General features: G+C 40.2%; 1 protein-coding gene across 1 annotated transcript; it reads left to right on the forward strand.

Annotated features, from left to right (window-relative positions):
• Window positions 1–25,445, forward strand: LOC138967730 (3'-5' exoribonuclease HELZ2-like). Its single transcript, XM_070340386.1, has 12 exons — window positions 1–4; window positions 133–3,388; window positions 3,699–3,787; window positions 4,817–4,957; window positions 5,662–5,799; window positions 9,951–10,111; window positions 10,459–10,716; window positions 15,070–15,291; window positions 17,097–17,366; window positions 18,268–18,460; window positions 19,312–19,479; window positions 20,009–25,445. Exons 1-12 carry the CDS (start codon window positions 1–3, stop codon window positions 20,179–20,181), a joined length of 5,073 nt encoding a protein of 1,690 aa, XP_070196487.1. The 3' UTR covers window positions 20,182–25,445.
• Window positions 25,446–25,676: the final 231 nt, after the last annotated feature.

The following is a 25,676-nucleotide window of genomic DNA, read 5'->3' on the forward strand; positions in this document are numbered from 1 at the left end:
ATGGGTTTGGCAATGCGAAAGAATCATCACTGATTTTGCCATCAGAAACGGCAGACGTAGAGATTCAAAGCTGGCTTCAACGAAGTCGGCAATGCAGAGCTAGTATTCAGGATCATTGTATTCAGATTTCAGAAGAGCAACTGCAGCAGTATGAACGACCAGGAAACCGTGAGTGTCGGTATACAGAACTTGAAACCAATGAATCAAACCTGAAAAAGCTGCAAAAAGACTTTCCAGACAAGTATAAGCGATGTCATCTCAACGTCAAGTCTTCCCATAAAGCTGTTGCAACGGTTTTAGGGAAGCATGCCTCTTGTGCAGAAATTCAGATCGACGGACGTTCAAGGATTGGACGCACATTCATGGATGACGAAGTCGTGGTGGAACTCCTTGCAGAACCAAACAAACATCAGGATCGAAACGACACAGTGTCTTCGATGACCAAAGCTACCCAGGCCAGTGTGGACAAATATACTCACGGAGAGGTGATAGGCCTTCTGAAGACAAACCGTTTTTCGGACGTCCAGCATCCTGAGCTCTTCTGCACTTTGGGCGAACATGAGACGTACCTGATGTGGCCGCTCTGTAAAACTGTTCCAAAGATTCACGTTTTGCACGATGGAGTGAAAAAGAACTTCCCAGACGAAGCGAACAACTACGTGGAGATTTTCCAGGTTTCCGATGATGGCTGCCTTCAACACAGAAAATTCTTAAAACTGAACAAAAGTATGATGCATCAATACGTGTTCCGAGTCGTGTATATAACATGGCGAAGCAACAAAAGCATTTACCCACTGGGAGCTGTGTTAGGATTTTATTTCGCTGGCAGAGACTATGCTGGGGGTCTTGAACTTCTCGCCATGCAACACAGGCTTCCGACTCTCTATCCACCAGATGCTGTGGCTCAAACAGACCAGCTCCTACAGGAAGAAAACCTGCCAGCTGACGGCAAGGAAGATCTGAGAGCAAAGCGAATCTTCACCATCGACCCTAAAGGGTCAAGAGATCTTGATGACGCGATCAGTATTTGGAGGGAAGGAGTGTATTTCATTGTTGGAGTTCATATCACGGACGTGGCAGCCATTGTTCCACCAGGGGAAGGAGTAGACTTGGAGGCCAGACGAAGAGGAGTTACTTTCTACCCTCACCTACGCAAGCCACATACCATGCTTCCAGAAGACCTTGGTGAAAAGAGATGTAGCCTTTTGCCTGGACAAGAGCGTCTGGCTTTCTCCTTTTTCTTCACATTCAATCAGAAGTGGACTCAGATTGGGGACCCAGAAGTCCAGAGAAGTTTGATAAAATCGGTCAAGCAGCTGACCTACGCAGATGCCCAGACAATTCTGGATGGAAAACAGTGCACACACATCAGCAAAGAATTGCATGGTGATATTCACCAGCTGCACAGGATAACGTCCAGGCTGAAGGAGAACCGACAGAAGCACTCTAAATTCTTCGTGCCCTTTGAAGACCCGCGTTTGCCTGACCTAGAACAGATTGCTGATCACGTTCAAGCTCACTCACTCATAGAGGAGTTGATGATTCTTACAAACACATTTGTGGCCAAAAAACTTAGGTCTAGGTTCCCCAGTGAGATGCTCCTTCGTTGTCACCAGGCATGCAGCATGGAAGAGCTGACAGAATGGATGGAGAAGGAAGGCAGTTTGTCTCACTTGGTGATGCAGCTGCAGGGGAGGCAGGTCACACCCAACACGTGCCTGTCAGTCGAAAATGTTAACTCAAGAAATCAAGCACGAAAGCAAGATATCACAGTGATGACAAACGTCTGGAAAAGACTTCGCAGATTGCTTGAGGACGGAGAGATCTCCGAGGCAAGGAGACTGGCTTTCATGGATAGCATCCATCCTTTACAGCATCTTGCAACCAGCCACTGGATGGAAATGATGGAAAGGGCTGAGTACAAATGTTCCCATGGTCTTAACGGCCCTGACCACCATCATTTTGGTCTAAATCAGGACGTGTACACTCACTTTACTTCCCCAATGAGAAGGTACGCTGACTTACACGTGCAACGACTGTTGCACAATGACCTGGACGGTCAGTCAGCATACTGTACTACTAAGGAGGTAACTGAGTTTTGCCGGCAACTTAACAGCGCAAAACAACGCCAGACGGCGTTTCAAAAAGGATGCTTGGCACTCAAAGTTGCTGATGATTTACAACGTCAGCCGCTTGTTTTCAGGACGTTTGTGAATGCTATGGACACAGAAAAAATGACTGTCTGCATCCCATCCTTGATAAAAATACCTGACCACAAAATGGAGATCCCCTTCAGTGTGCTCAGAATCTGCTCTCAGCCAGATTTCAGCACTGACACTGCACTCAAGCAAGACAGTGTATGTTTGGTGTGGTCTAAGAGACACTTTGACAATCGGGGAACCTGTCCGTCTGGCGATCTGATACCAATGTGGAAACATATAGGGAGGAAGTCCGACAGCAAGGTTAGTTCAGTGGACATGACGATCAATCCGGATCAGCTAACAGTTCCCATGACCCAGAAAGACTGGATCTGGATTATGAAAGCGCTGCTGAGCAAAGAGAATAAAGCACTGAGCAACATTCCTGAACATGCTAAAAAGAACAGAGCTGAAATGGAAGTCGACTACGTTTCTTCGGAAAAAGGAGACAACGCAGTCTTGCTGCGCCCAGTTCGATACAAGAAGGTCAACAAGCCAGGTCAAGTTTTACAGCTACAGTTGTCCGCAGAGCCCCACAAAGGCATCCTGAAGCTTCAGGTTGAACTTTTTCAGTTGGTGCACAATGCCAGCATCTGCACGAAGCACACGAGGAATCCTGTGCAGACTCTGACAGCTCCTGCCACACGAACAACACGCGACCAACAGTTCACGAGCTGCAGTGAGTACCTCCAGGCATGGATGCCTTTGCTGGAGATGGAAGCAGCGGCTGGCACTGGGGATACAGACAGTTCTGTCACCATTGACTACGTGAAGGTCATCATGACGACAGAAAAAATGGGATACTTCTGCCTCAGTGCCAAGTTTTGCACGGATCGCTGCATCAGCATCGGCGGAAAATCACCGGACAGCATCCGCGCGGAGGACACTAAAAACAAAGTCCTTTTCCCGCTTGATTACTTGTGCCTACGGTCACAACAGGAGTGTCCGGCTCCTTTGGTTTCCCGAATACAGCAAAGCCTGACGCGCGAAGCAGTGGACAGTCACTTCACGTGGCTTGCTCACGCTTCTGTGCTTGCGGTAACTCTAAAAGGCAGCAAATCAGAGGACGGAGCTCATCTGAAGGTGAACTTCATTCTCTCTCCTTCCTCCCCCAAGCCTCCTGACCAGCTGATGGATAAAGATGGAGCCAGAGTGACCATGGAGATACTGACTAAGTCTGAGGTGGAGAGGTGAGTTACAATATTGTGTGTCGCTCATTATTAGAGGTATGTGTTTGATCATTAGGAAGGTACACTGTTGACTGCAGCCATGTCTCATAACAGTCATCATCAATTGCTGGGTTTGTGACTTTATATAGGACTGTGTGGATGCAGAGAGAGAGAGAGAGAGAGAGAGAGAGAGAGAGAGAGAGAGAGAGAGAGAGAGAGAGAGAGAGAGAGAGAGAGAGAGAGAGAGAGAGAGAGAGAGAGAGAGAGAGCACACAATGAAGACTGGTGCCATTCAGGCGCTTAAATCCATTTCATTTCTCCCTCTAAAAAGATTAGCCCAAGAGATGCTTCTTCGCCTAAAGGAGGACGGCTGTGAACTGGCCCGGAGCATTGCCTATGGCAGTGACATTCCTGAACTGGGTAAGACATTGGTTGTTACAGTTATTCTTGAAAATGAAGATTAGTGCTAAAGTACTAGTTGTGCCAAAATAATTATCGCGATAACTTTTGTACCAAAACTAAAGCATTTCATTCCCGTGTCATTTTATTCAACTTTCTACCGCAATTAAAGGCATACTTGTTTGACTGTTTTCGAGGAGCTTCTGGCAAATTCGACTAATTTGAAGAATTTGGAGAATCTATTGTACCGGAAGACGCACGCAATGTGCTCCATTTGGCTGTCTAGCACACTTTTTGGATAACAGATTTCGTGTCACTGCCGCCCAAATAGGGGTGCCAACAAAATTGACCCGACAGAATAGGCCAACTTTGGCAACTTTTGAATAAGAGGGGAAATCAAATCAATGAAGTGTCCAGAGCAGGTTTTCTTGGTTAGTGATCTTGCGTATATTTTTTGTTATGCCGCTCCTACTGATGCAGGTGTCTATATATATATAGCATAAACGATCGAAAACGGGAGGATTTTGCTTCAATTGTGTGGGGATACCATGCTAAAAAGCGCTGTATTTTAGCAATGAACTTGTGGATTGCTTTGAAACTTTCAGAATCTAATGTCGAAATACGAGGCGTACTCGGGGTAAACTTTTAGATCGTGAAGCGAGAGTTACGTGAGTGAAACTTTGTAAATGAAATATCTGGTCTTAAAACTTTTCCAGATAATCTCAGTTGAGGGCCTTAGATGGCATAGAAACATCAACTAAAATTGCACGGGAATGAATACTTTATTTAGGGTACGAAAGTTGTCGCAATAATTTTGTGCACACTATAAGGGGACCTACAAGCGCATTGAAATATATTTTGAATCTGTTTTAAAGATGTGGTGTGAACTTTTTAATTTCTTATTACGATTTCTTTGCCTGTGTGCACTTTCCTTTGTGCTGATGTGTGTGTGTGTGTGTGTGTGTGTGTGTTTGTGTGTGTGTGTGTTTGTATGTGTGTGTGTGTTCGTGTGTGTGTGTGTATGTGTGTGCCTGTCTTTGTTTGCATTAGATGAGGACCACTACAAGCTAGGCCGAGAGTCAAAGTATCATGAAGTACCAATGCAGTCACTTCCTCGGAACAACAAAAGACAAAGAGAAGCCATTCAACAGGCACTCTCCTCCAGTCTGTCTCTCATCTTGGGACCACCAGGTATAGTTCGCTTACACTGAACACACATCAAATATGCCTTATTTCCAGTCTGCACTACCTTTAAATCACGGCCAACCTGCTGACCCGGCTTTTAAGTGGGACAAACATCATCGTTCAGCTTCGACACAGACCAAACAGCCTGGTCACTTTCTGTGCAGAGTAGGACGTTTTTTGCTGAATATATCTCGTAACTGACACTTGCAAATTATGTCTTACTCTGTACCGGAAACGGGAAAGCTGTTGATTTTTGGTACATGTCGAAGTTCAAGAGGTTTCTTAACCCGTGTGAAAGCCTGGAAAGATCTTTGGTAGTTTATGGGCATTTTTACACAAGAACAGGAGTATCTTTCTTTAACCATTCCTACATCATATGCACGCGATCCTTACACCAGCAGAAGTAAAGTTCATAAAGCAAGAATTGATGAGATATTACATATATAGCTTTCAATTGTACAATATATGAGGTATATATGAGGTACGTTCATACTCTTAGTATAATGTATTTAAGGTTAAAATAGTTTGGTAGATTGGAAAACTGAAGATATTAGTTGTTGGGTGTTAAGAAGTTTCATTATCACCTGTATTGCAGTCACAGGCAAGATCTCCGCAGGTATCAAGTTTAGTGGTTGTAGTACGAGTCACATATATAGTCAAAGAATAACACGTTGTGGGCGTTTACAAATATGAAGTTTACTTACTTGCAGGTACAGGTAAAACCTACACGGGTATCAAGCTGATCTACCTGTTTACACAGATCAACCGACAGCTGATGGCAGAGGGCAAAGGGATGAAGTCGATTCTCTTCTGTGGACCGTCCAACAAATCTGTGGATCATGTGGCCAGTACGATGCCAGTTTGTGTCATTAGCCTTACTTCCTTATAACATTCGTCCTTTTCGACAGCCGTGTGTTTCAGTTTCACGACTTAGCATACACACTTTCTAACATCTCAAAATAATAAGAAACAGAAGTACTTTTCAAGGAACAAATAATTAGGGAGAGGAAGAATCGTATTACGTTACTCACTCAGTATTAGAAGATTGTTCTTTGATCTTTAACTATATTGATACTAAAACAAATACTGTACACTCCAAAAGTGATTCATTCACCCCAACAGTGTACACAATGAACAGTTTCAGTTTACTACTGATGATTTGTTCTAGGGTGATGCAGCAAAGAAATGAACATCTGCAATATTTACCCATCCGCATCACAGTGTGTTCTGCAAATCACATCATGTCGAATTTTATTTGGTTTTCCAAACCATACCAAGGAATTTAGTGTCTATTTTTGAAGACGATTTTTAGATGGATTAGGAAAGCCACTAGCAAACCAATTTTGGAATCCAATAGGTGTATGAATACAGCACCTTTATTTCAAATGAAACAATCTTCATTTAGTAAGTAATTTAATATCAGGATTGTATTGATATCAGCAGAAAATTTGACCCAAGCACTTGAGATATTCCCGGATTCCAAACAAAACTTATATAGAAAATCTTTTTTGTCCGTTCGGATCCTTGTTACTACCAGTCCACACTTTTTTTTAAGGTGATTAAATCGGAAGGCGGTTAAACAATCATGTACAGTTCTCTCACGCATTCAAAATAGGAAAGCCGCCAAAATAACGTCTGCAAGTTCAAGAAGTCGCGTAATGCGAAATTACTACATTTAGTCAAGTTGTCGAACTCACGGAATGAAACTGAACGCACTGCACTTTTTCACCAAGACAATACAGCTTCGTCAATCCCCCGCACGTGTAAAACGCAGTAGCGGTTGCGTTTAGCAGGATAGTGCGCTTTTCTGTATCTTTATTCTTTTTAACTTTTTGAGCTTGTTTTTAATCCAAACATAACATATCTATATGCTTTTGGAATCGGGAACCGACAAGGAATAAGATGACATTGTTTTGGAAATTTAAATTTAATCATAATTTTCATATCTTTAATTTTCAGAGCTTGTTTTTAATTTGAATATAACCTATTTATATGTTTTTGGAATCAGGAAATGATGAAAAATAAGATGAAATGGTTTTTGGATCGTTTTATGATAACAAAATTCATATTTTAAATGACCAAAGTCATTAATTAATTGTTAACCCTCCAAGCTGAAATGCAATACCAAAGTCCGGCCTTCGTCGAAGATTGCTTAGCCAAAATGTTAATCAATTTAATTGAAAAATGAAGGTGTGACAGTGCCGCCTCAACTTTTATAAAAAGCCGAATATGACGTCATGAAAGACATTTATCGAAAAAAGAAAACAAACGTCTGGGGATATTATTCCCAGGAACTTTCATGTAAAATGTTATAAAGATCGGTCCAGTAGTTTACTCTGAATCGCTCTACACACACAGACACACACACACACACACACACACACACACACACACACACACACACACACACACACACACACACACACACACACACACACACATCAAAAGAATAAAAAATCTCCAGGAAAAGATGGAATCACTAATGAAATGATTAAAGCGAGTCTTCCAAATTTGATAGCACTTATAAAAAAAATATTTAATATTGTATTTATGGCATGCGTATATCCAACAAATTGGAAGAATGGTGTAAATATTCCATTATACAAAGGCGGTTGTCCAACAGATACAAACAATTATCGTGGAATAACATTAGCTAGTACACTGGGGAAAGTTTTCAGCACTATCATCAATATAAGAATAAACGCATTTTTAGAAAGGGAAAATAAATTGATTCCAGAGCAAGCTGGTTTCAATAGAACAACAGATCAAATATTCATTATTAAGAAACTTGTAGATCAAGCCCTAAAATTAAGAAATGGCAGGTTGTATGGGTGTTTTGTTGACTTTCAAAAAGCATTTGATAATGTATGGCATGATGCATTGCTGGTAAAATTAAATCGAATAGGAATAACAGGAAAATGTTTTCACGTTATCAACAATATGTATTTTGATGCCACAGTTTGTGTAATATCCTCTGATGGATACAGTAGGGAATTAATTGTGAAAAAAGGAGTACATCAGGGCAATACATTAAGCCTAACCTTATTCAACATATTTATAAATGATATTACACAAAACTTGTTGGATAATGATTCCCCAAAAATTGAAACTCATTCGAATGATTGAATTTCATGTATTTTATATGCTGATGATTTAGCTATTTTTTCAGCTACAAAGAAAGGCCTACAGCGGAAAATAGATTACCTATTTGAGTATTGCCAAAAATGGGGATTACAGATAAACAGAGACAAAACCAAAGTAGCAGTATTTTTAAAACTAGATCCAAAGGTGCCAATATATTTTCATTGTGGAGAAGACATGGTTTAAACAGCTGAAGAATACAAGTATTTGGGAGTTGTCCAACATGATAAAAACGGCACTCTAAATAGAGCACAAGATCATCTGAGCAAACAAGCAAACAAAACACTTCATGCTTTACGTCGAACGTTCCGTAAAACTGATATCAACATAAAAGTTATGTTACAATTGTATGATAGTTTGATATCACCAATATCAACATATGTTGCAGAAATCTGGTTTCCACACCAGATTAATACAAATGAACAATTAGATTTATCCAACATTTTTAAAGAATGCATGACTTGTAAATATCAACATGAAAAAGTTCATTCAAAATTCTGTAAACAAATTCTTGGGGTACATAAGAAAACTATGATAGTACCAGTACTAGGAGAATTAGGAAGATTCCCAGTTAGCATTAACATAATATGTAATATCATTGCGTACTGGTTACACATATTGGATCTACCAAAAACATCTCAGCTGAACAAAGTAATAATCTTATGTACACCAAAGGCAGTGAAACATATCCATGGATATCATTTGTTAGATCATGTGTGGAAAAATCAATCCACTTTTAATGTGAAAAGGTTAAAATATGTTATATGTCAAAAATTGGAACTCCAATATATACAATTCTGGAAAGGTCAAATAAGAAGTTCACCAAAGTTAAATTTTTATCAAAAAATAATAAATTATAAAACAGAACCATATCTGTTATGCATAAAACAAAGACAATATAAACAATCGTGTAAACTGAGAATAAGTGCCCACGACCTGAAAATTGAAACTGGTAGATACAGCAATACACCTAGGGAAAATAGATTATGTGAAACATGTGGAGTAATAGAAGATGAAATACATTTTCTAGATAACTGCATAGAAAACAACCAATTACGAAAATCTTTCATGAGTGAAATTAATCTACCTATATATTCATATGATGTACCAAGTCAACTTTTGCAAGTAGACAAAGTACAAACTAAATTGGGAGAATTTGTATACAATTGCTTCCAAAAAAAGGAAACAATGTAATCATTTGGTTATTTATCTTCCCGTGTCTTATAAACACTACTTTTCATGACAATAAAGTTTATTTACATTCACATTCACATACACTCACACACACACACACACACACACACACACACACACACACACACACACACACACACACACACACACACACACACACACGAACACACACACACACGAACACACACACACACGAACACACACACACAAATACACCACGACCCTCGCCTCGATTCCCCCTCTATGTTAGAACATTTAGTCAAAACTTGACTAAATGTAAAAAGCAACTCAATTACTTTAACAAATTCAAATACACATTGTTTTCGTATATAAGGAATACTTATAGGGAAACATTTGGTCGCTTTGAATAACGCTTTGATTTATATCAAGCTTACTTGAATACTGCCCATTAACATGGCATAGAAAAGTATGTCTCAAAAGATTTTTCTCTCTGTTTGCCTGAGATAAAAAATAAATAAAAACAACCACAAAGGACTATAGAAGGCCTTCTCATTATCAACCACTTGATAAACACCTATCTTGCCTCTCGTAACTATAACAGAAAGTGTGTCTACTTTTTAATGAGTTATGTAAGTTTAAAGAATGTACGTCAATAGTGTTAAATTTCATCTTCAATAATCTTTAAAAACTATTGCATTTACAGAATCCTTTCTAAAACTTCTGAGAGACAGACTCGGTGAAGATTGCCCAAAGATGGTTCGGGTGTACAGTTCAACGATAGAGACGAAGGACTATCCAGTACCCAGAGGGGACTTGAGGTCAAGACGAGGCATGCACGATCTCAGCTGTGACAAAAAACTGAAAGTAAGGGGGAATGTCAAGGTTAGGGGATTCAGAAACAGATGAAACAGGATGAAAATAACAATGATAACATATAATGCCAGCTATTGAGGAATTCGTTTTCAACCTCTTTTTAGAAAAAAATGACCAATGTTGTCACCGTATCTGAACATTTGAAATAGGGTTAAATAAATCCTTGTTCTGTCTTGGTTATTAATTCTGATATGATTTTATGCCTTCAGCTGTATATTCGTATTCATTATTGGCAGTATGGATGTCTGACCTGCTTTTGAATAATCACTTGTTTATCAGTTTTAAATGTGTTAACAAAGGTAAATCTGTATAGCTCATTGTCGTTCCTGTGTTTTTAGCAATTTTCTCTACATCATCTCATTCGAAAAGACGGCAAGATGTACGCCGACGACATTACTAAGCTGGAAAGAGAATTTGCCAAGAGTCTGCGCAGTCCAGACCAGTTTCCTGTGACCAGCAAACAGCTGAAGACATACCGCACCTTGCTGTTCAAAGCCAGCGTGGAGGAGCTAAAACATCACGAGGTCATCCTGACCACATGTGCTGTGGCAGGAAGCCAGAGACTCATTGAAGGAACAAGGGGCAGAGTTTTCCAGGTACTGAAATAGTTCTGTCACTTATTCTTCTGCGTTTCTGTGCCGTAACACCCACGTCCATCTGGCCGACAGATTGATTACATGTTTTGATATTGCTTCACGCGACTTGTCTTGTTCATGTTAACTCTGAAAATATGCGCAGGATTAAAGAAATTCAGCGTACACAAATTAGGTACTATGTTCGCATGCTTTGCCGAGACTAGCGCAATCTGTCTCGGTCTTCGGGTTAGGGCTAGCCAAGTCTTACTTACTTTTATTATTATTATTATTATGAACATTTGTGCGCCTAATCTAAATATAGCCCTAGGCGCTTACAAAATATACAATGCATTGTGAACATTATACGAAGCACAAATCGACGAGGACAAAGACACTCGGACTCATACACTCGCAGACAGACGCACAGCGAGAACGCGACGCACTCACTCATACCAACTACAGGCACATGCGTCATAAAAAAATAAAGAAATTATTGGATACATAAAGTTAGTTGAGAGAAGAAGAATAGAGCTGAAGAAGAAGGAGAGAGAAGGAGACAGATTAAGGACCAGCGGGAGAGGGGGATGGGTGGTCATTAACGGACTAGTGAGGGAAGAGGTGTGTCTTGAATGAGGTTTTGAATGATTGCATAGATGTGGAGTGCCTGAGTGAGTGCGGGAGTTGGTTCCAGATGGATGGGGCCTGGTAAGAGAAGGTGCGCTGGCCATATGTTTTGGTGCGTGCTGATGGTATCCTAAAAAGGCGGGTGTCTGCGGAGGATCTTAGGGAGCGAGAGGGGGAGTAGACATCAAGAAGGTCAGAAAGATAGCTAGGGGACGATAGATCAAAGTTTCTAAGGCAGAGTGTGGAGATCTTGAACTGAATCCTCTGTTGAACAGGCAGCCAGTGTAGGGTTTGAAGAAGAGGGGTGATGTGGTCGTGCTTGGAAGAGCGAAAGATGAGGCGGGCGGCATGATTTTGAACACGCTGAAGCTTTTCGATGATGTAGTTGGGAGAGCCAGAAAGAATGGAATTGCAATAATAAACTTACTGTAAGTTTTCCAGTGTTGATGTTTTAGTTTCAGTCCGACAGATTGATTAAATGTTTTGATATCACTTTACGCAACTTGTTTTTGACTCCTGAAGAGTTGTTTAAAGCTGACGCAAGTTGACTTTGTGACAATAAGTAGTGAGCTCAGTTGTGGATGTTTTAAAACAATAATAATGAAGTTGAACATAACCCATTGAATTAGATAGGATGCCTTTTTGTTGTTGTTGAGCAGTATAGCTCTAGATCTAGTGTTTGCCTCATCTTTAAGGAGCGCAACTCTTTCACAGCCCATTAAAATTATGGTAGAGTTATTTCTGAAAATTGTTATTGGAACAGTTATTTTGTTTCTTTCTTGTTTTTTTTGTTTTTTTGTTTTTCGAACCTAAAAGGACCAACATTTGTTTCCAGCACACAACAAAACAAGCAAATAATAACATACAGGGTGACCCCCCAAAAAATAAATTATACATCTATTTATCGCGTCGCTTTATATTTGGGTGGCATACGCTTCAGTTTATGCATGGCCCTTCCGCAAAGTGTCGGTGTTATAGATGAAATGGTCTGACTTTTGTGCAATTTTAAAAAATAGTTGCCAAATTCGGGGATCGACTCAACAGTACGAGGTTTGAAATTGATCGGTAGCCAAACTAACCCAATGTAAGCCCTCCAGATTGTTACATTTGCGGTAATTCGAATGACATAGCATACCTTAATCAACATTAGACAATCAGTGACTTAATTAGGATCAGGGCATTTTCCATAGATGAATGCGCTCATGTCATTGATGAATTGGGCGCGAAATTGCGCAAGTGTAACTCAACAAAGGGGTTACTTTTTCCAGTCATTTGAGTTTAGCACATTTGTTTTAATAGTTTTTGTGGATAAACTTTAGTTTACAAAGATTTTAGCCTATAGATAAAATGGTCCGACATTTACCTTTTCTCCGAAATTGTCAATGGCACAACAGCTTTTCTAACTAGGGATTGCCTTGAACCGATCTGTAACTTCTTTCTTAAGGTCACCGATGATCTAAGGGGTATAGGGGGTGTCTGTGTATACTCAGACATTCAGATAATCTAAAAGGTAAAAGTCTGGAGAGTTTAAATAAGGTACGGTATTGTTAACGCTCAATGTCAAACCTTGTTCTGCTGAGTCTATCGCCGAATCTGAAAACTTGTTTTGAAATTGTATTTAAGTCAGACCATTTGATCTATAAAATTGACACTTTGTTGAAGGGGCATGCATAGGCTGAAGTTTATGTCCCCCAAACATAACGTGATTCAAATGTAGAAGTTATTAGCATTTTTTATGGTTCCATTTTTTGGGGTCACCCTGTACTATAATAAGTATGATACACATTTACATCAGCCATGAAAAGACTAGTGTTTAAAAGTCCACATCATTTATGCCTACAATGTTTTTAAATATACAGAATATATAGAGAACGAATAATCTATACTTAATTAAGAGCAACCAGAAACTCATAATTAGAAGTGGTCAACGGCCATTACCATCAGTCGACGCGTGGTGATACAGGGGCCAACTAGGCTTTTCCCAAAAGCCGATGTTACTAAAAAAAAATACAATGGGTAATTCTGGGAAATCGTTTGCTTGAAGTATATCAATAAGTTGCTTTTTAGTAAGTGGACCATTACCCTTGAAATGAAATAATTTGTTGTGAAGGCATATTAACTAGGTCTTCATAAAGACTACTTAATATCATAGCAATCGCGTCCCTTTGTCACGCATCACGCACAACTGGGTCACCAGGTTACCACGTGAAATTCCGCAGACACCCGTCGTGTGTACATGTGAAAGAAGACAATAAACCGTTTTAATGTATTCATCCCCGAGTACGCTAGTACTTGGGCTCAGCAGACTTTAATTGTGTGTGTGTGTCTGTCTGTCTGTCTCGACTTAACAGCTTATTGCTGGGAAACTACTGGGCGCAGTTCGTTCAAAAGTTGATACACTAACTTGATAATAGGTCCGATTGATCGTATTAAAACTTCATTATGTTACCTGGGACCTAAATGCGAAATAAACAACAAAAACGACTTGGCGGTAGGAGGAATTCACACCGGCGGGGCAACATGCAGCCTGATAGAACAGCCAGCCAGCGTCATAAAAAGCAGCCGGGTATTCGGCTCTACGTCTTCCCGGCGAAGCCGGCTACCCGGCGAAGCGGGTATTCATTCTAGTACTCAATAATTTGATTAATGCAATCTTCCATATACTACTTAAAGCTTTGGAATGAAGAAAAGGGATTAAAATACAAGAAGGAAGAGTTCACAAAAGAAAGAACAAGTCGCGTAAGGCGAAATTACCACATTTAGTCAGCTGTCGAACTCACGGGATGAAACTGAACGCACTGTATTTTTTCACCAAGACAGTACAGCTTCGTCAATCCCCGCGTGAAGGAAAAATCGTAGTGATATTGACACGCCAGATTAGCGCGGTAGCGTATTGTGCTAAGCAGGAAAGCGCGCTTTTCTGTATTCTTGTTAACTTTCTGAGCTTGTTTTGAATACAACCTATCATATCTATATTTTTTTGGAATCAGGAAATGATAAAGAATAAGATGAAATCGTTTTTGGATCGATTTCTTAAATTTTAATCGTAAGACTAATTAATCTATTTTCGCTAATTGTGATCACATTTTAAGAGTATATAACAGTTTTTCTCCAGTAAAACAACATCACCGTTTTACTGCAGCATTCTTGATTTCAATTTTACTGCAGTAAAACTGTTTTACTGCAGAAAAAAACGTTGCTCTCGCGAAAGATGACATTATGCAGAAATGCTGCAGAAACAAACAGTTTTTCTCCAGCATTTCTGTTTTTCTGCAGAATAACTGAATAAAGTCATAATCCGCTAAGGATAAACTTGTAAGATCATATACGGTGCTAGTTGAGCGACACATAATTTGACAGGGTTCGAAACTTAAGAACCATTTTTAAGAGGTTTTTGTTTGTTTGCTTAACGCCCAGCCGACCACGAAGGGCCATATCAGGGCGGTGCTGCTTTGACATTTAACGTGCGCCACACACAAGACAGAAGTCGCAGCACAGGCTTCATGTCTCATCCAGTCACTCTATTCTGACATCGGACCAACCAGTCCTAGCACTCACCCCATAATGCCAGACGCCAGGCGGAGCAGCCACTAGATTGCCAATTTTAAAGTCTTAGGTACGTATGACCCGGCCGGGGTTCGAACCAACGACCTCCCGATCACGGGGCGGACGCCTTACCACTAGTCCAACCGTGCCGGTTTTTTAAGAGGTGCCCCCGTTGGTGACTTATTTTGTTTCTAAACCCAACAGGTGATAATCGACGAATGCGCGATGTGCTCGGAGCCCCAGGCCATGATACCTCTTGTGGCTACTCAAGCCAAGCAGGTGGTTCTGATCGGTGACCACAAGCAGCTCCGACCAGTCATCACGTGCCAGGCTGCGGCAGACCTAGGACTGGACCAGTCTCTCTTCGAAAGACTCTTCAAAAGATTCCACAGAAACAAAGTGTCCCTCGACACACAGTATCGGATGGTAGGTCTCATCAATAGTTTTTAGGTTTTGTTTTTACAGAGTTTGCGTCAGATCCCATTTTCTGTTAAGTAAGTTTTGGATTTCTCTTTCTCAACTAAAGTAATACTACACCAAGTAAACGAACTAAGTTGTCACTGTTTGAACCTTTTCCCCTTGAAAATTGGAGCTTTAATATCAATATGAAAGAACATGGAGGTGGAACAGGGAGGGGGTGGTGTGGGGGATTGGGGTCTTGGTGGACCTACTACAATCTTAGAAGTACCCTACTGCAGGGGTTCTGTCACTTCAATTTGTCATTTAAGAAATCCGAAATTTAAGGTAACTGCAATGCAAAAAACTGTGAAGTAATTCCCTGTTCGCGCAGGTGTTGGTATCATATATTTAAAAAATATGTGTCTGACATCTATCTATATATCTATCTAATCTATCTATCTATCTATTCGTCTATCTGTTCGTCTATCTATCTATCTAGCCATCTATCTATTCGTCTATCTATCTATATGTATGAGTATATCTCTCTCTTTATCTATCTAGCCATTTATCTATCTATCTATCTATCTGTCTGTCTGTCTGTCTGTCTATCCATCCGTATATCTTTCTATCTATCTATCTATCAGGCATTCGGATGGCTAGATAGATAGATAGATAGATAGATAGATAGATATACTAATACATAGATAGATAGCACCCATTGCACCTCAGTATAAGCAGACATAACGTATGTATGTTTTTTCGCTGAAGAGTAGGGGAACGTATATTGTGTGTACTGTCAGCGTATACGGTAGTATGGTTCGAAGCGATGTCTCCGATGACTGATGAGGAGTGAAGTCCAGTGTTCTACCACCTGAGCTACCCGGGCCCCCGTAATGTATCTGTTTCCGATAACAGTTTTATACTGACTGTCACTCCTCATCAGTCATCGGAGACATCGCTTCGAACCATACTACCGTATACGCTGACAGTACACACAGTATACGTTCCCCTACTGTTCAGCGAGAAAAAATAGGCTTACATACGTTATGTCTGCTTATACCGAGGTGCAATGGGTGCTATCTATCTATGTATTAGTATATCCATCTATCTATCTAACTATCTATCCATCTATCTATCTAACTACCTATCTATCTATCCATCTATCTAGCCATCCGTCTATCTTTCTTTCTATTTATCTATCTAGCCATCCGTCTATCTTTCTTTCTATTTATCTATCCATTTATGTATGAGTACATCTATCTATCAGTACACCTATCACCCCCCGCGGGTTAGGGGGAAGAATTTACCCGATGCTCCCCAGCATGTAGTGAGAGGCGACTAACGGATTATGTTTCTCCTTTTACCCTTGTTAAGTGTTTCTTGTATAGAATATAGTCAATTTTTGTAAAGATTTTAGTCAAGCAGTATGTAAGAAATGTTAAGTCCTTTGTACTGGAAACTTGCATTCTCCCAGTAAGGTCATATATTGTACTACGTTGCAAGCCCCTGGAGCAAATTTTTGATTAGTGCTTTTGTGAACAAGAAACAATTGACAAGTGGCTCTATCCCATCTCCCCCCTTTCCCCGTCGCGATATAACCTTGAATGGTTGAAAACGACGTTAAACACCAAATAAAGAAAGAAAGTACATCTATCCATAGCTATAAATATATCTTGAGATACCCTGCACCTTTTTTTTCATTTGAGATATTACAGGTAATCTTCAATTTTGGTTAAGGCCTTCTAAACTTTAAAATCTGCAAGCAAATTCACCTGTGATGTCTCTGGAAATGCTTGTTGATAAACTGGCTGTCACGTCCTTTTGGGTTGCAGCATCCACAAATATGTGCTTTCCCTTCGTATAAATTTTACGGTGAAAACCTGAAAACTGGTTTCTCGCGTTTGTGGCAAGACAAACCTCTCCCATTCTGGCCTACAAATCCAGACTACAATCCTGGGGCAGGGGACTTGACGGGAGATCCGGCCAACGTGGCAATACCTCACATATTCGTGGACGTGAGAGGAGATGAAGAGACGTTGACTGTGACCACTGATGAGGGCAATGAGAGATCAACGTCGAATGCTCTGGAGATTGAGAAAGTGGTGAGGCTTGCTATATAGTTTTACCACAAGGTGGAGGTCTGTGTTATTGTCGAAGGGGTAGCTGCTGCTTTCATTCGTACAGCAAGATTGTTTTGTATCATGAACGTAGTACGTTTACTTTGATGTACATGCTTTATACCCCAGTCACACAGAGACGCCGCTTCTACTCCCTTGTAAAATTGTCGGAGAGCGCATGGCCAAACTTGGGCCAAATGTGGGAGGATCTCCATAGACTACCATGAGCGTGTTTTGGTCGGGGTGGGATCTGCTACGTCGCGAAGCTGCACGTTCTCCCTTCGCTTATTTTGAACAGCACAAAACAAGCGTAGCCGGGTTGTGGCGCAGTACAGTCGTGATGTCGGTTTTTTTTATGGCCCCCGTCACACACGGCTCTACGTTTTCACGACGACCATGCCGATCTCTCCGATCTGAAAAAGTTATCAAGTCGGGGCTCGCTGTCAAAATCCAGCACATGGCGAATACAATAAAACTACATCACGACTGTAAATTAAATTTATTGCAGAACCACGGATTCAGAAAGGTTTGGAAACTAAAGGATAATTTTCAGTGTTGGGAAAGTTTGGAAATTTCAAAAAGTATTGGTAAAAAAAATTGTAAAAGGACTCGTCCCTTCCTCCAGTCGATTTAACATATACTGTCCATTGGATTAAAACGCTTTTCTTTCTAATTTTCAAAATGGTTTTGAAATGTCCGACATCATGTTTTGTCGAAACACTGCCAAAGCTTCTAAATCCTAGAAAGAGAGATTAACGAACTTCAAGGGAGTGATCTCTCCGCTGCTCACAACAATGATAACCAACCCTTCAGTTGTTTTTAAGTTCTGATAGCTGTCAAAGGGAAGTCTTTTTGTTAATGATATTTCATTTGATTGTGAGTGCAGATGGAGATACTTGGCTTTCTAAAGGAACCTTTTTGCGTTCACTTGCCTTACGTTAGAATACTAACGCAGTACAACGCTCAACGCAACAAAATCTTAAAGGACATCGCAAAGAAGTGTGATGATCGAAGTCAGCATGTGTTTACTAGCAATGACAAGGACCTTATCGACGTCAGCACTGTTGTTTCTAGTCAAGGTCTGTATTTTAATTTTTTTGTGTATTAAAAAGGACTCGTCCCTTCCTCCAGTCGATTTAACATATACTGTCCATTGGATTAAAACGCTTTTCTTTATAATTTAAGATTAATGCTACCAGTCAACGTTGCTCGCATAAAAAGGGCGTTTTTTACTCTGAGTCCTATTTAACCTCCTATCTCCGACTTATCTGGTTGGTCATTTTTCTCTTTTACTGCAAGAGTTGACAGACGTTACTGTTCAGCAGTCTTTTGCAATGTTATTTAAATAGCAGTTTGTGCATGTGTTGATTTTATTGTAACTACTCAAGCCAGAGTCTCTCCTTATTGTGTATTATATTCTTTTTGTTACTTTTGAATTTTTGTTCATATCTCGGGCTTGATAAGTGGAGTGGAATTACTGACGTTGCCAGTAGGTTCTAGTGTTGTATTTAAGCCTATATCCATACATAAAATCACTTCCCCTTCTCGGAGTTAAGTTCATGAGAAACAACATTAAAAGCCAGCAGTTGCAAGTAAGACTGCATAATTAGTGATGTGGCAAAATCCATTCATAAACGGAATCAATTCTTTGAATTCCATCTATGAGAAATAATATTAAAAACATCAGAATTTACAATTTAGAGTACATGGTTATGGATGTGACAAAATACATTCATAAACTGACTTCATCTTTCTTAGAGTTTATTCCTTGAGAAATGCCATCACAAAGATAGTAGTTACAATTTAGAATGCATGAATGTGGATGTCTTCATTTTAACAAAGTAACCCCACACATATGCACACTCAAGTGGTTTTTATCAAAAGCACAGGATACAGTGCATAGAAATAACGTACGAAGATATTTCACCAGGTGGAGAGTGGGACTACGTGATCCTGAGCACAGTGAGGTCTCTGCCCAGCTACAAGATAGAACCCAACCCTACCCTAGGCTGGAAACGTCAGAACCTTGGATTCATCACTGACCGCAACCAGGTCAACGTTGCCCTCACCCGGGCAAAGAAAGGACTTTTTATCGTTGGTGAGTTCAACCCAAATACACCGTTGTCAGACACTCTGGTTTAAACAGAATTTTAATTAAATACAAGTTTACAAATCCATGTAATATATGATATAATAAAGGAGAACAACAAGATAAACTTATGAATGTGCGCTTAGAGACACAAGAAGAAAGTGGAGAACGATTTTATCAATTCATATTTAAACAGACAGTCTGTTGTTTGCTCTTTATCATCATCTTCATCATCGTCATATCATCATCATCATCGTCATCATCATCGTCATCATCATCATCATCATCATCTTCATCATCATAATCAGCATCATCATCATTAAAATAACTTTCGTCGCCTTCGTCCTTTCCTTTCCTTTCCCTATTATAGTGTTTTAAACTACGGCCGGTGGCTAGGCTCTCAGGCAAACAAAAGTGGCTATCAAGCTCGTTTCTATTTCCACTGGTAGTTCTATCGCCTCCGATTCTCGATGATCACAATTAATCAAATAAGTGATTAAGTCACCGTCATCGTCATGATCGCTATTCACATTTGCAGGGAATGCGGACCTGCTGAGTTGTGACCCGGTGTGGAAAGACCTGCTGGACATGTACTGGCACAAGGATTGTGTGTTCAGTGCTGAAGAATTCCCACCCCCTCCTCCCGCCCGCGCTCACCATCCTCGGAGGCACAATCACCTATCGGCTTCTGAAAACCGGGATGAAGTGTGAGCAGACCGCATCTTTTTGCCTGCACTATGTTGACCAGATTTCTCATCATCATTAATGTTCTGCAGAAAGTTGCAGCTGGGCTGCTGATGCTGAAATTTTTTTCTGCTGCGTTTTAACTGTCTTCGAAAGGTTTCTGATTATTCCATGGTATTTATTGCATCAAACTTGCCAATCAACTGAAAACATAATTTGTAATCACATTCGGGAAGTAAAGTTTCCAAAACGACCACTCCTCCAGTTTCGAACGTCTTCGGCGCTGACAGCCTCACGTTTCAACGAATGTTCACGTGTTTGTATACTGTCTCTGCTGGGAACAGTCCATATTCTGAAAATATGAAGCCTTACTACCCACAGTAAATCAGTCTGTGTGATTTCTGCAGAAGAGTTATCTTGTTTAAATTCATAACAGCTTTTAATGATGTGAAGATGTTTATCATGTCATACAACTTATGTTTCTCTAATCAAATGTCATAAACAATGTTGTAATATTTGTTTTACCTAAATAACATAACCCTAACGATCATATTCTAACCCTAACAAAACAATTAATCTTTGTTGGCATGATATCATGGTGTTTTTGTATCAATGATGTTTAAGATCAAAAAGATTGATCTATATAAGACATGTTATTGCCAGGGCTGTCTGTGGACACAAACTTGACGCTAAAAGTGTGATAACCGAAGTACGAGCATATCATTATGAACGCACAAGTAGAAAGGCTACACTTGACACCTTTTCCAATGTACATCTTACCTCTTCCGGGAGGACATCTCGTATTCACTGAATCTCCCGGTGACTCGCCACACTCTTTCATAAGTGTGTGTATCTGTACAAATAACTGTGTACATTGCATGTATATATGATTATCTCTCTTGATTGAGCTGATTGCTTCTTTTTTTTACATTTTTCTTTATTGAACTGGATGTTTTTGTCAATCCATTTTTGATACCATAGTTAATTGTTGATTAAGCTCACTGCACTTTAAAAAAAAATGTGTATTGAACTTGACGGTTTTGAAAATACATTGTTGATACCATAGTTGATTTTGTTGAAAAGAGTCTCCCACTTTTGCAAGAAGCATTCAGACTGTTAACGCATGCCACACCTAGTTTTGGGATTTTGATGGAATGGCACTCACAACGCATGTAAACGCCCAGATTTGAGTCCCGATTGTTTACACGAGAAAGAGACAGTCTCTGTCTTCCAATTCATCCCGAATACATGTATAACAATTGTGGGGATGCAGTCGTTTTTAGCCCACTCATCTGATTATCTCGTGTTTAAGACTTGAAGGACTAAGGACATAATTTTGTTTTATCTTCGCTTTGCTCTTACATATTGGAGAGCTTCTGTAATGGCAGAGAATTTTGAGATATTCCTTAGTTGCTTTTTGCTTTTCCTTTTTTTTTACCTCAGGGTATCAACCTAGGGTGGCGTCACATTTTGTTCTTATTTCATTTTCTTAAAATGTTCTAGCTTAAAACGCAAATAAATCATAAGATGCACCCAGAAAAATATACCTGGGATCGATATGTGATGGATATGAGTTATTCTTCAAGGCTGTGTACCATTTTTTGACATGCATTTTCAGTCCTTTACCTGATCATAACGTATATTATACTGTTCAAAAAAAGAAACGCATAGTTGCTACTTGCCAAATTTGTTTTATTTTTCTAAAAAATTAACAGAAAATCCAATATTTAGATTATTTGTTTGAAATTTGGTATGGACACAGTTGAATGCACACACAGTTCATTTGCATCTTCAAATCAATCAGTCAATCAATACGATTGGGTGCCGAGGCTGTCAAGTCAGTAGGGGGTGTGACTGTCTTGAGCAGCAACAACTGCCCGGCACCTTCTGGGCATGGACTGGATCAGATGCCGGATATCTTGCTGTGGGATGGTGTCCCACTCCTCCTGAAGTGCCTGCAATAGATCGCGGTGATTTGCCGGCGCTTCTTCTCGCCTGCGCACACGTCTGTCCAATTCATCCCAGAGATGTTCTATCGGGTTCATGTCTGGCGACATGGATGGCCAGGGAAGCACCTGGACATGGTGGTCGGTGAGGAACTGGGTGTTGAGTCGTGCTGTGTGCGGGCGAGCGTTGTCCTGCTGGAATATGGCATCCTGGTCAGCCAGAAGAGGAAGGGCGTGTGGGCGCAGAATTTCCTCCACGTATCGCTGGGCAGTTATGCGCCCTTGGACGTGCACCAGGGTGCTCCTTCCAGCGGTATTGATCGCCCCCCACACCATGACGCCTCCACCACCATGAACGGGTGCCTAATCCACACAGTTGGGCGCGTAACGTTCGTTTACTCTCCGGTAGACCCTCCTCCGACCATCATGTCGCTGGAGCAGGAAGTAGGACTCGTCGCTGAACCACACGTGTCTCCAGTGATTCCGGACGGTCCAGCGAAGGTGCTGGTTGCCCCACTGCACTCGGTTCTGGCGATGGCGGCGGGTGAGGACAGCTCCTCTGTGAGGTCTGCGAGCTCTCAAACCAGCTTCATGCAGGCGGTTCCGCACGGTCTGGTCCGATAATCGGTGTGGCCCGGGGAGAGCCTGGACAGAAGATGAGGCCGACAGGAAACGATTCCGGAGGTGGCGGAGCCGTATGAAGCGGTCGTGAGCAGCAGTTGTCGCCCTTGGTCTTCCCGCTCGTGGCAAGTCAGCAACGGAGCCAGTGGCTTGAAACCTGACCCACAGTCTACTGATGGTGCTCTGGGACACGTGGAAGTGCCTGGCGATTGCACTTTGACTTTGGCCTGCTTGTAAACGACCCAATGCAATTTGGCGGTCTTCTCTGCTCAATCGGGCCATCTTTCGTCGCTGAATTGTCGTCTGATTTCTTTGTGGCGAACAATCCGCTTTTATGGGTTTTGGAAGACATGGTGAGAGCTCAATATTCCCCGAGTTTCACGAGATTACACTGAAGCATGACGAATGGTCATGCCAAATGAGCAATTTTGACATTGTAGCCACTGATAACGCATGCGTCACGTGCAGAGCTCACTTGTGGCAATGGACGAAAGGTCGACGACCAGATAAACATTTTCTGCAGTTTGGTGGATATCCTTGTAGCCATATAATTAAATTAACCAAATATTACAAGCTATGCGTTTCTTTTTTTGAACAGTATAGATGGCAACCATACTTTTTTGTTATTACTTTTTTCAGTGGTACTCCATAGATAATGATACAGACATGCAACAAAAACATAGTATATATTTTTATTTAAAAAAAAGACAAGATTGTTAGTGTTTAAATCCATGTCATAACGTTTGGTTTCCATATTACGAAGTTGACGTACCTTTGTAATTTACTAAGCGTAGGCACACAGAAATGTGCAAGTATTTCTAAATCTTTATCTCCAGTCCAATACGGAACCAGTTCTTACTTTGTGTGTGTGTGTGTGCGACATCAATTTGAATGTTTAAAATGTCTCAGTTAAGTAAAGACATGTCAACTTCGTAACATGGTTTCCACTGGTTCACAGCTCTGGAGAATAACCAATGTATATATATATATATATATGTGATATTTCCATTAACATTGTCGTCAATGTTAGTAATGTACCTATGCTGCTAGCTGTAGCAACTCAAGTATACAGCTTTTTGCAAGTCAAGGCATCCCCATTTAAGAAAAACGACGAGAATTTTTTTTTTTTCTCTGACTGAAGTTCGATATTTTTCCATTTGCATAAGTGATGCAATCTGTGATACCACTTTTGTGGCTGTAAGCCCGCCAATTCGAAACATTATTAACATGATATCTCGTTAGTAATTATGTGATTGGTAGTCTTTTTTAGTGTCAATTTTATATCTATTTCTTAATTGTGTTTTTTGTATTGCTTTTTGTGTGTGCTTGTTGTTTTAATCCATTGTTGATGCCATAGTTAATGTTGATTAAGCTGATTGCACTTTTTAATTTTTTTGTTATTGAACTTGATAGTTTTGAAAACAAATTGTTGATACCATAGTTGATTTTGTTGAAAAGAGTCCCCCACTTTTGCAAGAAGCATTCCGACTGTTGAGGCATGCCACACCTAGTTTTTATTTTTGATGGAATGGCACTCACATCGCATGTAAACTCCCAGATTTGAGTCCCGATTGTTTACACGACATGCACATTACACGAGAAGGAGACAGTCTGTGTCTTCCAATTCATTCCAACTATAACAATTGTGGTGTTGCAGTCGTTTTGAGACCATTCATATTTATATCTCATGTTAAAGAAGTTTAAGTCCATATAAAGTATTTTTTTCTTGCTTCGCCTTACCCTTACATAATTAAGAGCTTCTGTAATGGCAAAGAATTTAGAGAAATTTCTTCGTTTCTTGTTTCTATGTATTTCAAAACCCAGGGTAGCATCGCATTTTTAGCTTAAAACGCAGATAAATGAAAAGATGCATGCAGAAAAATGTACTTGAGATTGATATATGATTAATATATATGATTATGTGATATTTTCATCAAAGTAGTCGTTAACTTTAGTAATGTACCTATGCGTCAAGCAACCCAAGTATACAGTTTTTTTTCAAGTGGATACATCCCCATTTTAAGAAAAACGACGAGAAATTCAAATATTTTTCTTATCTTCATCAAGTATAATATTTTGCCATTTGCATAACTGATGCAATCTGTGATACCATTTGTGTGACCGTCTTTCTTCAGATGTTGCAATGACTTTTGTATTTTATGACCAGGTGTGTACGTACGTGTAAAGCTGAAAATGGAATGCTAGCTTGAGCCCGCCAATTCCATATATTATCAACATGATATCTTGTTAGTAGGCTAATTATGTGATTGATAGGTTTGTTTTAGTTTCCATTTGATATTTATTTCCTAATTTGTCGTCTTGCTTATGCTTATTTTATGTGCTTATTTTTCTTGTATCAATGTTTGATGCCATGGTTAATTTTGATTTAACTGATTGCATGTTTTTGTAGTAAACGTGAATGTTGATCCATTGTTGACACCATAGATCATTTTGTTGAAAAGAGTGCCCAACTTTTGCAAGAAACATTCAGACTCTTGATACATACCAGCCCTAGTTGTTGAGATTTTTTTGTTTGTCGAAAAGCACTCCCAACGCATGTAAACTTCCAGTTTTAAGCCCCGATTGTTTACACGACATTCACATAACACGAGAAGGAGTCAGTCTGTATTTTCCAATCCGTGCCAACTATAACAGTCGTGGGGCATCCTGAACTCAGGTAAAATGAGTTCCTTCCCTTCGGGTCTCATTTATCCCTGACAGGATGCCTTCGTTTTCTTTCTCTGGAGAAGAAACAGATTTTTTTTTGTAACATATTTAGAGCTTTTTGTAATGTGTTATTGATATAAACAGATTCGCGATCGTCGATAATGATTTTTCATGGTGTTGTGTAGTTTTTAAATTACAAAGGAATTGTTATGTAGGACAGTTTCAAGCGAGCTATCTTTCGCGGATGTATTTACTGTGCAAACAACTCTAAATATGGCAAAAGTGTCA

This window comes from Littorina saxatilis, linkage group LG5 (genome assembly GCF_037325665.1).
Source record: "Littorina saxatilis isolate snail1 linkage group LG5, US_GU_Lsax_2.0, whole genome shotgun sequence".
Lineage (NCBI taxonomy): Eukaryota > Metazoa > Mollusca > Gastropoda > Littorinimorpha > Littorinidae > Littorina > Littorina saxatilis.

What these genes read in the sequence shown, in the direction of transcription:
- LOC138967730 (XM_070340386.1), top strand. An exon ending in CTCTGGAGATTGAGAAAGTG is followed by an intron (nt 17,367 to 18,267) that starts GTGAGGCTTGCT and finishes TTGTGAGTGCAG; the next exon opens with ATGGAGATACTTGGCTTTCT. An exon ending in CACTGTTGTTTCTAGTCAAG is followed by an intron (nt 18,461 to 19,311) that starts GTCTGTATTTTA and finishes ATATTTCACCAG; the next exon opens with GTGGAGAGTGGGACTACGTG.